The 16,570-nt window shown below is 44.4% G+C and overlaps 1 protein-coding gene across 1 annotated transcript; it reads left to right on the top strand.

Moving 5' to 3' along the window:
- Positions 1 to 7,089: 7,089 nt before the first annotated feature.
- On the top strand, positions 7,090 to 16,547 carry LOC310839533 (vomeronasal type-2 receptor 26-like; the record flags this gene model as incomplete). The annotated part of the gene is made up of 7 exons (XM_083728170.1): positions 7,090 to 7,236; positions 7,722 to 8,525; positions 10,149 to 10,376; positions 11,328 to 11,454; positions 11,907 to 12,280; positions 12,317 to 12,541; positions 16,533 to 16,547. 7 exons carry the CDS (start codon positions 7,090 to 7,092, stop codon positions 16,545 to 16,547), a joined length of 1,920 nt encoding a protein of 639 aa, XP_083584296.1.
- Positions 16,548 to 16,570: the final 23 nt, after the last annotated feature.

Here is a 16,570-nt window from a genome sequence, read left to right on the forward strand (position 1 = left end):
GATTCCAAAAGACCAGAAATAAATGTTTATGTATGCTACAACAGCCGCCCGGATACTGTTATCCCAAAGATGGAAAGAGGAAGCAGTCCCAACCAAAGAAGATTGGCAAACCAAATGAATAGACTATGCTGAAATGGCGAAACTAACTGGAAAGCTCAGAAATCAAGATGACAAGAAATTTTAAGAAGAATGGGAAATGTTTATTATCGTATGTATTTGTAAGAGTATTGTAAACCGATTGATACATTGGCAGGATTTTAAGAATACTTTTAGAAATTGTACAGGAAATCTGAGGTAAAAAAATAATTTGGAGTAGAAATGATATGCAGATGAAAAGGAATTTAGTGAACCGGGGTAGGGGGAGTCACGGGATTCAGAGAATCCCATTTTATGGATTTAATATTGTTTTTATGTATAATTTTCTTTGTTTGTGGTTGTTATTGTGTTTGTTATTGTTGGCTTTGTTTTTGCTATTTCTGTTAATAAATGAATAAAAATATTATTTAAAAAAACGAAAGAAAAAACAGATGAAAAAGGAATTGTAGAGGGGGAAACCAAGGTGCGCTGGGCTGGCCTCAATTTATTCCCCTTGGACAGACCCAAGTGATGTGCATTGGCTGGTTGGGCCTGTCCCTTAGGGAATCCCCGGATCCAGGCTTGCTTGCTATTGGCCAATCCACAGGCAGACTTGCAGTCCTCCACAGCCAGCCACTGGATCGCTGACGTGGGGCTGTGGCCAGACTGCAATGCCGTTTGACCGTTTAAGGTAAGCAGACTTGTCCCTATTGAAATGATTATTTTTTATTTGGGCTTGGTTTTCCAATCTCATTTGATCATCCCAAATCCTAATTCTGTCCACCTTTGGCAGCATTAGTTACCCTTCCTAGTTTGTATTCATCTGCAAATTGGATTAGTATCATCTCAATTTGTTCATCCAAGTCATTCATAAAGATAAAAGGGACCCCTGATCATTAGGTCCAGTTGTGGCCGACTCTGGGGTTGCGGCACTAATCTCGCTTTCTTGGCCGAGGGAGCTGGCATACAGCTTCCGGGTCATGTGGCCAGCATGACTAAGCCGCTTCTGGCAAACCAGAGCAGCGCATGGAAATGCTGTTTACTTTCCCGCCGGAGCGGTATCTATTTATCTACTTGCACTTTGACGTGCTTGCAAACGGCTAGGTGGGCAGGAGCATGGACCGAGCAACAGGAGCTCACCCCGTCGCGGGGATTCGAACCGCCGACCTTCTGATTGGCAAGTCCTAGGCTCTGTGGTTTAACCCACAGCGCCACCTGCATCTCTAAGTCATTCATAAATTGTTGAAATAAATTTTAAAAATCTTGAAAAGGATTAAAAAACACTTCCGCCCCAAAAAATCTTTAAAAGAATCAAGTCCCTAATTTTTTCCCCCTAAAAAAGTCTTTAAAAGAAACCTTCCAAAAAATTTAAAAAATTGTCCAGTAGCACCTTAGAGACCAATTAAGTGTGTTCTGGGTATGAGCTGTTGTGTGCATGCACACTTCTTCAGATACGCTGAAACAGAAATCACCAGACCCTTTTATAGTGAGAGGGTGGGAAGAAACCAGAGGCCTTTCTCCTGGACATGGTCAGCCAATTGGTGCCAAAGAAGGACAGAACTTTCTTTATGTATGCTACAACAGCAGCAGCAAGAATACTTACTGCAAAGTATTGGAAGACACAAGATCTACTCACCCTGGAAGAATGGCAGATGAAGGTGATGGACTATATGGAACTGGCGGAAATAACTGGCAGAATCCAAGACCAGGGAGAAGAGTCAGTGGAGGAAGATTGGAGGAAATTTAAAGATTATTTACAGAAACATTGTAAAATTAATATCTGTTAGAAGGATGTTGGAATAATATTAAATGATTTTAGCAGGAAGGATTTAAAGGATTTGGGAATAACTGACTGTTAATTGGTGAAAGGAGGAAAAGTAAAGCTACATTATATTAAGACAATTTACAGGACAAAAATTTTAAAAGAGGGAAAGGATTTGCTGAAATGGATAATTGACCTAGAATACAAAAAAGGGAGGTGTGAGGAGGTCAAGGAAATTAGCTAATGAAAGATTAGTAATGAGGAGATCTGATGTATTTTTTTCCCTGCGTTTTTGTTTAATGGGTCTGACTTTTCTGTTATATATTGTGATGTGTTGTTTTGTTTTTGTTTAATGTGGTATTTTTACTTTTTCTTTCTGTAATTTTTTAAAACTTTAATAAATATTATTTTAAAAAATATATATACAGTGGTGCCCCGCAAGACGAACGCCTCGCAAGACGGAAAACCCGCTAGACGAAAGGGTTTTCCGTTTTGGAGGCGCTTCGCAAAACGAATTTCCCTATGGGCTTGCTTCGCAAGACGAAATGTCTTGCGAGTTCCTGCAGGTTTTTTCCCCTCCCCCCCCTTTTCCTAAGCCCTAAGCCACTTATCAGCTGATCCGCTAAAAGCCGCTAAACCACTAATAGCGCTAATCCGCTAAGCTGTCAATGGGCTTGCTTCGCAAGACGAAAAAACCGCTATACGAAGAGCCTCATGGAACGGATTAATTTCGTCTTGCGAGGCACCACTGTATAGTAAGAGGGTGGGGAGAGGTATTTCTCAGAAGGGTAGTGGGATTGCGTGATTGGCTAATAGGTATGGTAAACCTTGTATCCAAGATTGAGGGGGACCATCACGCATCACACGGGTGTGATGTCACACAGGTGCAAAGCCGTTTCCTCAGGAGGAGACCAAGGATGGAGCCCAGCAGCTTTAATGCCGGCGGCTCCTCTTGTCTCCTGCTCTGGAGGAACCGGCCACTGAAACCGAGCCACACTCGGCTCCACACTCAGCCTCCTACACCCCCTCAACACTGAGGGGCCCTGCCCTATGTCAACAGATATTGTGGGAGCCAAAACCAGCTTGGTCTCAAAGAATCAGTGTCCCTTGAGATTGGGTATCTTGACCATGAGACTAATAGTTACTTCTCATTCAAGCAAACGGTAAAGTGCCAATATTGGTGTGCTGATTTCATGTTTGTTTGTTTTTGTAATCTTAACATGTATATTCTGTTTTCCCAAAATCTTTCACAGGAGGTCTTTGTGGATGGTAGATTTTTCTCCACTATAATGCAGCCCGCTTTTTCTAATCCCAACCTCATTTTGTTGGATCATTGTTGAGTTTTTGTAAACAAGCACCTGTGCAAGGAGCCACATAGAGAGTTTGTGATCCATTGGAGAGGCAATTCTTCCCCTTATCATTGTGTAAATCATGGTGATTTAGTTCTCTAATTCTGCCAAAGCTCAAGGGACTTGCCTGAATATCACATCTGAGACCATTAGCAGAAACTGCCAGATTTGGGAGCAACAAGATGCAATTTCTTGCATCGAGCCTGAAAAAGGACGAGGTATAAATATATATCCCTCAGTGGATCCCTCCACTGAGATCTTGGGTTGGGGGTTTCAAAATAGCAGGGATGCTGTCAGTGTGATATCACCCTCTTTGAATGAGAAGCCCTGGTGGGACTTCATCTGTATTAGAAAAATCATTGATAGCAGGCAGCTTTGTTCAGTTTTGGCTTTTTTGAAGCAAACAGGCAAGAGGGAAGTGAGTGACAGCCTCAGGCATGCCCATCATAATACTACTTCTGCTCTACAACGTCTATGGGCAGCTGAAGGGAAAATGTCCCTTGAATTTAGTGAGAGATAGATATGATCCCTGGGACTATTATAGAGCAGGAGACCATCTCATCGGTGGGATTATTCCCACACTAAGTGGAGCATCCCTGCCAGGCTCTTTCTCCCAAGTTCCTTTTATCCACATATCTCCGTAAGTAAATTATGCAGGGATGAGTTTAATGGTAGGAAACCATAAATCTAATGCTTTAAACCTCATTAAAAGAGATGGTGGGTATTTCCTTGCATCGATCCCTGCTAAATCCCAGTCTCTTCATATGTCTCTGTTTTGCAATATGATTCTGGAAGGGAGCAATATGAACCCTCCAGCTATTTTCGCCATCTTATTTTGAATAGCACACTGTGATAACAGATTAAAGCTTTTACCTGACCCATAGGTTTGGACCCTGATGTATGTCTCCAAATCTCCTGGATCAATGCCTTATTTCCTCTTGCCTTGCTGTTTATTGGTTTTAAGTTGCATTTTCAATTTTATTATTGTATCATGACATAGTATGAAAAGTCTTTCTTGTAAGCTTGTACAATCCTAGAAGGTGGCGTGGTTGTTCCTGTCATGACAGACACTACAAAAAAATTTCCTTCCAGTAGCACCTTAAAGACCAACTAAGTCAGTTCTTGGTATGAGCTTTCGTGTGCATGCACACTTCTTCAGATACACTGAAACAGAAGTTTCCAGACCCTTCTATATAGTGAGAAGGTGGGGAGGGGTATTACTCAGAAGGGTGGTGGGAATGGGTGATTGGCAGATAGCTGTGATGAGCCTGTTGACGACTCTTAACGACTGCAATAGGTCTTACAGGAAGAAGCAAGGGGTGAAAAGGTGAAAAATGGCTTTGTCATGTATAATGAGATAAGAATCCAAGGTCTTTGTTCAGGCCAGGTTTCTCCATGGTTTTAAGTTTGGTGATAAGTTGTAATTCAGCAGCTTCTCTTTCCAGTCTATTTCTGAAATTCCTTTGTAGTAAAACAGCTACTTTGAGATCTTGTATAGAATGTCCTGGGAGATTGAAGTGTTCTCCTACTGGTTTCTCTGTCTTGTGATTCCTGATGTCCGATTTATGTCCGTTTATTCTTTGGCGTAAGGTCTGGCCTGTTTGTCCAATATAGAAAGCTGAAGGACACTGTTGGCATTTGATGGCATACACAATGTTAGACGATGAGCAATTAAATAATCCCGAAATAGTATGTGTGATGAAACCATATGCCATCAGTGCTCCCAGCTATGTACGTGACACCACAGATTTTCTGAGGAAAATACAATCTTTAAATAATCTTCCCAACAATACTATACTAGCTACTATGGATGTGGAATCTCTGTATACCAACATCCCACACAACGATGGTTTACAAGCTATATGGAACACCATTTCAGATAAAACCACAGCGGACTTTGCCACCAAACTGTGCCAATTTGTCCTTACCCACAACAACTTCAAATTCGGTGATGACCTGTTCCTTCAGATCAGCGGCACAGCAATGGGCACCCGCATGGCCCCACAGTATGCCAACATCTTCATGGCAGATTTAGAACAACGTTTCCTAAACTCCTACCCACTCAAACCTCTCTTGTACCTGCGATACATTGACGATATTTTTATCATCTGGACACATGGTCAACAGACCCTGAACACCTTCCACCAGAAATTCAATGATTTTCACCCCCACAATCAACCTAACTATGAATCAATCTATGCAAGAAATACATTTTTTGGACACTACTATAAAAATACAGGATGGGCACATAGACACCACCTTATACCGTAAACCAACTGACCGACAAACATATCTACATGCCTCTAGCTACCATCCCAAACATACCAAACAGTCCATTGTATATAGCGAGGCACTACGTTACAGCCGCATCTGTTCCAATTCTACAGACAGAGACTCTCACCTAAGAGATCTACAGCAAACCTTTTTAGAACTAAAATACCCAACAGATGAAGTTAGACAACAGATCAACAGAGCCAGACTGATACCCAGAGAGAACTTGCTGCAAGACAGACCCAAAAAAGAAAATAACAGAACACCTCTAGTCATCACATACAGCTCCCAAGTTAAAACAGTACAACGCATCATCAGAGATATACAACCTCTCCTGGACAATGACAGTTCTCTTTCTCAAGCTCTGGGAGGAAGACCTTTCATTGCCTACAGGCAGCCACCCAGTCTTAAACAACTCCTAACCCACAATAATACTACAACCAGACCTAACACGGACACTGGCACCAGAGCCTGCAATAAACCCAGATGCCAACTTTGCTGCCACATACACCCGGACAACACCATTACTGGCCCCAACAACATCACACATACCATCTCGGGATTATTTAATTGCTCATCGTCTAACATTGTGTATGCCATCAAATGCCAACAGTGTCCTTCAGCTTTCTATATTGGACAAACAGGCCAAACCTTACGCCAAAGAATAAACGGACATAAATCGGACATCAGGAATCACAAGACAGAGAAACCAGTAGGAGAACACTTCAATCTCCCAGGACATTCTATACAAGATCTCAAAGTAGCTGTTTTACTACAAAGGAATTTCAGAAATAGACTGGAAAGAGAAGCTGCTGAATTACAACTTATCACCAAACTTAAAACCATGGAGAAACCTGGCCTGAACAAAGACCTTGGATTCTTATCTCATTATACACGACAAAGCCATTTTTCACCTTTTCACCCCTTGCTTCTTCCTGTAAGACCTATTGCAGTCGTTAAGAGTCGTCAACAGGCTCATCACAGCTATCTGCCAATCACCCATTCCCACCACCCTTCTGAGTAATACCCCTCCCCACCTTCTCACTATATAGAAGGGTCTGGAAACTTCTGTTTCAGTGTATCTGAAGAAGTGTGCATGCACACGAAAGCTCATACCAAGAACTGACTTAGTTGGTCTTTAAGGTGCTACTGGAAGGAAATTTTTTTGTTTTGACTATGGCAGACCAACACGGCTACCTATCTACAGATAGGTAGGCTACCTATCTGTAACTGGAATGACAGACACTGTCACTTCTGAATATACCACTACATTACTGGATGGACACATTTGCCTTGCCTTTGTGGCAAAGATTGTCCCAACATTTAAAGGTGGGTTGGCTATGAAAAACCTGTTTATGACTGAGCATGAGTATCACCCTAAAACTAAATTTGTATTGCTTGAAAATTCCCTTCATGTTGCAGAGTGAGGAAAGTTACATGTGTTGTTAAATTGAGGGTGATGATGCAAAATATATGATATCTTGCAGAAAAGAACACACAATTTTATTCCACAATCTGGCCTTCCTGCTCGCCATCCACAAGATCAACCAGAATCCCAGGCTCTTACCCAACATCACCCTGGGCTACAATATCTTTGAGAACTATCACAATGCAAGAATCACATACGACGCCATGGTAGAGCTGCTCTATACCGGTCATGCAAGTATTCCAAACTACAGGTGTGGAAGGCAGAATAACCTGCTGGCTGTCCTAGAAGGTGCTGATTCTGAAATCGCTGTCCATATTTCAAACATGTTGGGCATCTACAAAATCCCACAGGTGTGAAATGGGGTGCACTTTAATTTCACTTTGCTTTGAATGGCCTTTTTCTCTGTCTGGGGGACAAAGTTACTGTCAGTCTCGAGCCTTATTTGTCCTTTCAACAACCTTCTTTCTTTCTAAATCCTTCTAGGTTACAGGGTGTTGAATTTCACTCCAGTCCACACAGAATGAATACAACAGAGAGTCTATTGACATAATGTTAGTATGACTAGGGTTTGGTCACCAAGTGTAGCCCAAGTCTGCAACTGAATCCAACTTACTTGGGGCTAATTCCCAAGAAATTCTATGTCTTGCTTCTTAGCAGACCTGGTTAGGATTGTGACTGGAACAATTTCTCTCTCTATATATATATATGTGTGTGTGTGTGTGTGTGTGTGTGTGTGTGTGTGATATGGAAATTCTGTGATATGGGGATGAGATGTGCATACAAAGGGATTCAATGGAAGCCAAGTAAGACACTTTTCTCTTCCATTCCCTTCCAGGTTAGTTATGGTTTTGTCTCCCATGACATCAGTGATAAAACCCAGTTCCCTTTTTTCTACCGGATGATCCCCAAAGATGACCACCAATACACAGGGATCGTCAAGTTGCTCCTGCATTTCAGATGGACGTGGATCGGTCTCTTTGCTCCAGAGAATGACAATGGAGAAAGGTTCATGAGGTCCTTGACCCCTATGCTCACCTCGAATGGGATTTGTGCTGCCGTCTCATACAGAATCCCAGAAATGACTCGGTATGAAGTGAAAATTAACGTTGATTCATTTCTCACATGGAGACAAGTCAATGTATTTGTTCACTATGCAGAGACTCGTTCTTTCTTCAGCGGAATATTCTTTATAAATCAAATACTCACATTGTGGCTACAGTCCACTGAGGGGAAAGTCTGGATCACAACAGCTTTGTGGGACATCACCCCAACACTGTCTGACCGGAGGTTACATTTCCAGCACTGCCAATTGTTTTTTTCCTTCATAATTCAGACAGAGGTTGCCCTAAAACACGGCAATTTTGACTTCAAACGCTTAGTTCCTTACTGGAAGGAAGTGTTTGATTGTTTCTTTTCAAAGCACTTGTTTTCTGTGAAAGAACGTCTCAGATGTGAACAAAAGGGGGAATTGCCCCTGGATATTCTTGTGCAGAGTCTTTCTCCAGACAACTACAACATCTATAGCAGTGTGTATGCTGTGGCATATGCCTTAAATGCTGCTTACTCATCCAGATTCAAGCAGGTGGCAATGATGGGTGGAGGAGACGGGTGGAGGCTTCAGAGGCTACAGCCATGGCAGGTATTCCTTTTTCCATCCCTGATAGCTCCACTGAAATATATATATTATATGCATGAAGATACCAGTCTCCACAGTGCCTCTTTCCAAGGGAACACAAACCCTGGATCTGAATCGAGACCCCTAGATCTTGAACTCCGGGAGCAGGTTTTGTGGCGAGCCAGTGTGGTGTAGTGGTGAAGAGAGCTAGACTTGTAATCTGGGGAACCAGGTTCGTGTCTCCGCTCCTCCACATGCAGCTGCTGGGTGACCTTGATCTTGTCACACTTCTTTGAAGTCTCTCAGCCCCACTCACCTCACAGAGTGTTTGTTGTGGGGGAGGAAGGGAAAGGAGAATGTCAGCCACTTTGAGACTCCTTCGGGTAGTGATAAAGCAGGATATCAAATCCAAACACTTCTCCTCCTCCTCCTCCTCCTCCTCCTCCTCCTCCTCCTTCTTCTTCTTCTGTGTGTATATTCAGATGTAATTAGGTGTCATTCTGAATCAATATAGTGGGCTGAGTCTTTCAAAACTGCAATGATATTTGGAATTCCTGAGCAGTGCTGGAAATGAGGCTACTAGTACCTTCTCTAATGGGGTTATGTATCAAGTCTCCTTCCCGGAGGAAGATTAGAAAAAATGAGAGACCTGCACAGGGAGCCTCAGAACTTAAGTTCCATCAGGATTTTTCCACTTTGAGACTCCTTCAGCTAGTGATAAAGCAGGATATCAAATCCAAACTCCTCCACCACCTCTTCTTCTTCTTCTTCTGTGTGTATATATGCAGATGTAATTTGGTGTCATTCTGAATCAATATAGTGGGCTGAGGCTTTCAAAATTGCACTGGTATTTGGAATTCCTGGGCAGTGCTGGGAATGAGGCTACTAGTTGTTGTTGTTGTTGTTGTTTAGTTGTTTAGTCGTGTCTGACTCTTCGTGACTCCATGGACCAGAGCATGCCAGGCACTCCTGTCTTCCACGGCCTCCTGCAGTTTGGTCAAACTCATGCTCATGCTACAAGTACCTTCTCTAATGGGGTTATGTATCAAGTCTCCTTCCAGAAGGATGATTAGAAAAAATGAGAGACCTGCACAGGGAGCCTCAGAACTTAAGTTCCATCAGAATTTTCCCACAACTCTATGTCTGTACCCAATACCTTCTCATAGCCTATCAGATTTTTAAATATATATATCTTTTTAGTTCTGAGGCAAAGTTTGTTTTTAAAGGAATGAATAAGGGAATTCACATTGCTGAATACAAAGCTTTAACTGTATATAAATTGTCTTTACCTTCTGCTGAGCAAGATGGGAATGTAAGGATCAATAACTCCTCTTTCCATAACACATTTAAAATTAGACGTCAACTTGCTTTCCAAGAAAAAAATCTTCACAAAGCAAAAATCACCTTCACTTTGGCATCTTTGAGTCTACTGTTCCTCAAGCTCCAGGACAATGACATAGGTATCTCCCCAGCCAAGCGAAGTCTCAGGAGGTCCATTTCCTGCCCCCAGATTGAACTCCTGATGTGAAGGATTTCTGTCTGTGCTGTGGTTACTCTGTTCTCTGTGTTGCCGGGATTAAGAAGGGAAATTTACCCCCAAATGGGCAGCACTGAAATAACCTTCATTTTCTCTGTGTGCCATTTTAGTTCCACCCTTTTCTAAGCAACTTTGAGTGTTACAATACTTCAATGGATGGCGTGTATTTGAACAAAGGTGGGGAACTTGCAGCCAGCCTCGATATTTTGACCTGGATCGTGTGGCCCAACACTTCAGTGGCTTCAGTGAAAATTGGGAGTCTAGAGCGTCAGCCATCCCGAGAAACTTGGTTCCGCATTGACAGGGATGCCATTGTGCAGCTCAAGGGATTTACCCAGGTGTGGAAAGCCATGGATGGAAAATTTATCAGTATTGATTCCTGTGCAAGACCTCTCACACATTGCAATGTTTTTAAGCACATACATATATCAGTAAAATAGGAAGCTATTTGAATATAAGACATAAATAAAAGGACATGTATATGTGTTTATAGATATGTACATTTAGTCTTGAGAATATAGCATGTGCACATCTTTATAGTTGGATAAGTGTTTTTATGTTTCTAGACAATGTCCTGATCTGTTGTTAAATAGTGGTATATAAACACTTCATAAAGAAAAGGAAATGAGGGCAAGTTGAAATAGGTGAAAGGAAAACCATGCACTCTAGTAATTTGTTGGGTAGTAAAAGAGAGGTCATTTAGGGTTACCATATTGTGATGGCGGGGGGGGGGGGAGGACAGTCACTGCCACGACCACACACCTCTTGTCCTGGCTTGGGGTGGCAGTGGCTGAGGCATGCAGAGCAGCCCAAACCCAAGCACAAACTGCCCAAGGCTGAACCCAAGCCCAAGTTGATGCCAGTCTGAGCAGAAACATGACCCCAGCTCTTACCTGATCTTCACTGCAACAGCCTCGCTCTGATACTGCACTTTGATTTCCAGAGCACATCGCCCTCCCAAGCATGTGCAAATAATAATAATAATGATGATGATGATGATGTCTTATAAAACCCCAAACATGCACATTTCATGTAAAATGCACATCGGCCCCCAAAACGAGGACATGTCTGGGAATCCCAGACCTATGGCAACACTAAGTAATTAATAAGATATGACAAGAGGCAGAAATCAGTTTAGAAAATTTATTCACAAAGGAAACATGGAAAACTGATGAATGCAGCTTCTGAAAGACTACCGGCCATTCTGAGAACAAGACGGGCAAACCTAAGAAACCACTTCTAGAGCTTATTGATACACTTCTAAGCCTTTTCCTTCTCTTGATGGTTAGACCTTGCCACAGTCACAGTGCACTAAAAGCTGTCACCCAGGATACGTCAAGGTGATTCAGGAAGGAAAGTCATTGTGCTGCTATGCTTGTGCACCATGTGCGAAAGGGACCTTCTCCACTCGGGAAGGTAAGGAATGCCAGGGAGAAAGGAAGCCCTTTCAGGAGAGCACAGACTTAATTTGGGGTATGTTTCTGTATGTTTGTTTAATTTCCAGAAATGGGTAAGTGTGATCCTACATTATTTCTGGAGATTAGAAAAACAAATGCTAACTTCACGATTAATGAGCTGGATAGATGATCCTGGGGGAGGAGGTGGGCATGAAAACCAATGTGTGACATGACAGTTGGTGGCATGTCTCACCAGCCATAAGAGTCTGATCCAAAAGGTGGATCTTCCTAGAAGTAAACACAGGGAGGGTGAAATCCCAATGCGCACCTTGGAGTCTCATTTGCATTATTTGGAAAATTCTATGCTTTGGGTCTAAGCTGCCACCCAGAATGATGTTCCAAGCAATGTCTAGATCAATATTATAGATGGAACAGAGATACCATGACAGTGATCTCTCTTGCTCATTGCAGATGCAGAGCATTGCAACAAATGTCCAGAAGATGAGCATCCGAGCAAGGACCAAGATCAATGTGTCCCCAAAATTATCAGCTTCCTAGCCTATGAAGATACTTTGGGGGTCCTCTTGACTTCCATGGCACTCTTATTGTCTGTAACCACAGTCTTTGTGATAGGAATCTTCATTAAATTCCTGGAAACTCCTATTGTCAAAGCCAACAATCGGGACCTCTCCTACATCCTCCTCGTCTCTCTCTTGCTCTCCTTTTTGTCCTCCTTCCTCTTCATTGGGTGGCCAAGTAAATTAACCTGCCTTCTCCGACAAACGGCCTTCAGCTCCATCTTCTCAGTTGCTGTGTCTTCTATATTGGCTAAAACCATCACTGTGGTGCTGGCCTTCATGGCCACAAAACCCGGGAACAAGGTGAGGAGATGGCTGGGGAAGAGTCTGGCCAACTCCATTGTCATTTCCTGTTCTGGTGTTCACGTTGTCATCTGCACCATCTGGCTGGGCATGTCTCCCCCTTTCCCGGAGTCTGACATGCAGTCTCAGCCTGGAGAGATCATAATGCAATGCAACGAAGGGTCTGTTGCCATGTTTTATGGTGCCCTGGGCTACATGGGCTTCCTGGCTGCTATCTGCTTCACGGTGGCTTTCCTAGCCAGGAAGCTTCCAGGGTCCTTCAATGAAGCCAAGCTGATTACCTTCAGCATGTTGGTCTTCTGCAGTGTTTGGGTGTCCTTTGTGCCCACCTACCTGAGCACCAAGGGGAAGTATATGGTAGCTGTGCAGGTCTTCTCCATCTTGGCCTCCAGTGCTGGGCTTCTGGGCTGCATCTTTCTTCCCAAGTGCTACATCATCATATTGAGGCCTGATCTGAATACAAAGGCGCATCTCACGACAAAAGCTAAGGACAGCACCTGACTGAAAATATTATTTTATAGCTGAACTGCAGTGCAGCAGTAATGGAACTGCAGTACTTCTCATTTAAATGTAGCTTCACACATGGTAAATCCCATTTATTTATTTGTTTATTTATTTATTTATTTATTTTCATAAAATTTACGCTCCACTTCGTTGTGGGGGAAAAGCCCTCAAAGCAGTTTCCAAAAGGATAAAGCAATAAAATTATCCTTTTATTTAACAAATGCCAAAACCACAATAGAATAAACTAAGACAAATTAAAACTCTTACAGGCTTTATAAACACCTGAGTAGGCCTGTCAAAATAAGAATGTTGGTAACAATAAAAATCAATGCATAATGCCCCTTCCGATCGTCAGGAGGATGGGGGGTTGCGGGATCACGACCCCGCCCACACCCGCTCCCGCGAGGCTGGCGTCAGCCTCGCGGGAGGCAAGGATTCCCCTCAATTAGCATCCCCTGTGGCGCCAGCCAATCGGCTGGCGGCAGGGGCGGACCTTGGTAAGGCCACTTAAGGTCGGGGCAGCCCTTGGCTCGCCCCTTTTCCCTTCGGAGACGACGCGGTTCCCACCCACCCGCCCTTTAGGTTTGCCCCTGACCTTGCTACGGGCTTCGGCTGGTCGCCGCAAGGGGCCTGGTAGGAGTTTTTCCATTTGGCTAATTGGCTGGTTTAGGGAGCCACTTGGTTTTTTCGCCTACCTCGTAGCAAATCGTCACAACTCCTTCGGTTTTTGGCGGTAGGCATTGGCCGGGGGTATTGTCATGCAAAAGAGGTTGGGGGGGAGGAACGCCATCACCTCCCCCAATGCTTGAAGGGTAGTTCGTTAAAGGACTCCGAGGGGCGATGCCTCGTCCGAAACCTACGGAGGCTAGGGCCTAAAGCGCGCCCCCGAGCGGTAACCCCTCGGGGAGCGCCTAGGGATACGCATCTCGGGTGGCTCCCCCTGTTGGTGTTTAACCCTTCCCGGTTAGACCGGATAGTCGGTTAGGGGCCAATGCCTAAAGCCAATACCTTCTTTCCTGTAATCAATAAAGTTGTGGCCATATTTGCCCATTAACCAAAACTCTGCTGTGTTGGCTGTCTTCATTTATTCCACCTGTGGGGGGAGGGAATAGCCACGCAATAACTCACCACTAGTCACAGACCTTTTCTACTTCATGTTTTAGAAGTGCTGGTTTATTGCCTTGTCATCCATCAAACTGGCCATTGGGAGCTGCTGGTCTTTCCTTCTTGGCTACGGTTGTTTCTGTACAGGGCAGGCTCACCGAGTTGGGTCTAACATGCGGGGGGGGGAGTGGGGGCTGTCACACTGAAAGAAAGAAGCAACCAGCAATTCTCAAGCCTCTTACATGTGAATTACAAGATACTCCCACTGGCAGCAGCTATTGATCTGTCTCTCAACTCCCCTCCTAATTCACCTCTTATCAGATGTTCAGCCTGGCCATGGGCAAAAGGAAAAAGGAGGGGTGGGGGAAGATAGTCAGGGAGGCCCTGTCACTCTCTCAACACTCCCCAGCCCAACCCCTGCCAATTCTCCCCGCCTCATTTCACTCTCACACACACTCGTGGCTAGTTTTCAAGCATCCAAACCAAAGTCACTCCTGAAATGCCACAGCATTTAAAACACAGCAGAAACCTCCCAGCGCCAGTTGCACTGGGCGATCCTCTTCTTTCTTTCAAACTCTCTCTGCCTCCACTTTAAAAAAAATATAATAATATAATAATAATTTATTATTTATACCCCGCCCATCTGACTGGGTTTCCCCAGCCACACTCGACGGCTTCCAACCAAATATTAAAAACACAAAACGGCATCAAACATTAAAAACTTCCCTAAACAGGGCCACCTTCAGTTGTCTTTTAAAAGTAAAATAGTTGCGTATTGCCTTGACATCTGCTCTGAGGGCATTCCACAGGGCAGGTGCCACCACCTAGAAGGCCCTCTGCCTGGTTCCCTGTAACCTCACTTCTCGCAGTGAGGGAACCGCCAGAAGGCCCTCGGCAGTGGTCCTCAGTGACCGGGCTGAATGATGGGGGTGGAGATGCTTCTTCAGTTATACAGGACCGAGGCCGTTTAGGGCTTTAAAGGTCAGCACCAACACTTTGAATTGTGCTCAGAAACGTACTGGGAACCAATGCAGATCTCTCAGGTGTTATATGGTCTTGGCGGCCACTCCCAGTCACCAGTCTAGCTGCCGCATTCTGGATTAATTGCAGTTTCCAAGTCACCTTCAAAGGTAGCCCCACGTAGACCGCATTGCAGTAGTCCAAGTGGGAGATAACTAGAGCATACACCACTCTGGCAAGACGGTCTGTGGCCAGGGAGGGTCTCAGCCGGCGTACCAGATGGAGCTGGTAGACAGCTGCCCTGGACACAGAATTAACCTGTTCCTCCATGGACAGCTGTAAGTCCAAAATGACTCCCAGGCTGTGCACCTGGTCCTTCAGGGGCACAGTTACCCCATTCAGGACTAGGGAATCCTCCACACCTGCCCACCCCCTGTCCCCAAGAACAGTACTTCTGTCTTGTCAGGATTCAACCTCAATCTGTTAGCTGCCATCCATTCTCCAACCGCCTCCAGGTACTCACACAGGACCGTCACCGCCTTCACTGGTTCTGATTTAAAAGAGAGGTAGAACTGAGTATGATCCCCATATTGATGAACACCCAGCCCAAACCCTCTGATGATCTCTTCCAGCTGCTTCAAGTAGATGTTGAAAAGCATGGGGGAGAGGACGGAACCCTGAGGCACCCCACAAGTGAGCGGCCAGGGGTCTGAACACTCATCCCCCACCACCACTTTCTGAACACGGCCCAGGAGGAAGGAGCGGAACCACTGTATAACAGTGCCCCCAGCTCCCAGCCCCTCAAGACAGTCCAGAAGGATGTTATGGTCGATGGTATCAAACGCCACTGAGAGATCCAGCAGAACTAGGAAACAGCTCTCACCTTTGTCCCTAGCCTGCCAGATATTATCGACCAGCGCGACCAAGGCAGTTTCAGTCCCATGGTGAGGCCTGAATCCCGAATGGAAGGGATCCAAATGGTCCGCATCCTCCAGGCATGCCTGGGGTTGTTCATCCTCCAGGCGTGCCTGGTGATAGTTGGCCATATTTTCCGGGTCTAAAGATTTTTTTATACCAACATAAGTAGGCAACAGGCCTCTGCCAGATGTCATGCAGTTGCCTATGATAATTCAGGTAAATCCTAAAAGGAAACATTGACCTTTGACTCCTATGAATGTCTTATTTCACCAAAGTTGGGCATGTTCATGTCAAGATTCGGAGCCAGGTGTCATCCTTTTTTCACAAACATGTTTTTCCTCCAGCGCCACACCTGCAGGTGGAGCTGCATAAGGAGTTCAGTGTGTCACAGAAGTGATACTTCTTCCCTTTATAATTATCAAAATAATAGTGATTCATGGGGAGAGGGGTGCTGATATTTTGCACTAAAGCCCAAGAAATTTGTCCAGATCAGCTTCGAGTCTGCTAAAAGATACGTTGGAAATTAGAACAATATGAGGTGATGTCTTGCATCCGAGCCACACAAACATCTCCTGTGCCACCGAAAGAAAGCCTGGGCTGAGACTGAGGACATAATAACTCTGCCCTTTGTGATTCCTTGGCTGGGCTCCATCAAGAAAGCTACTGAACCACCATAATCATTACAACAAAAGCTTTGGCTTCTTCAAACGATTCTTCTAATTCATCGTAGGAGGAGCTGCCATAAAGGAGGCAGGACTTCCAGGAAGA

The sequence above is a fragment of the Podarcis gaigeae genome, assembly GCF_964106915.1.
Source record: "Podarcis gaigeae genome assembly, chromosome: 2".
In the NCBI taxonomy this organism is placed as follows: domain Eukaryota; kingdom Metazoa; phylum Chordata; class Lepidosauria; order Squamata; family Lacertidae; genus Podarcis; species Podarcis gaigeae.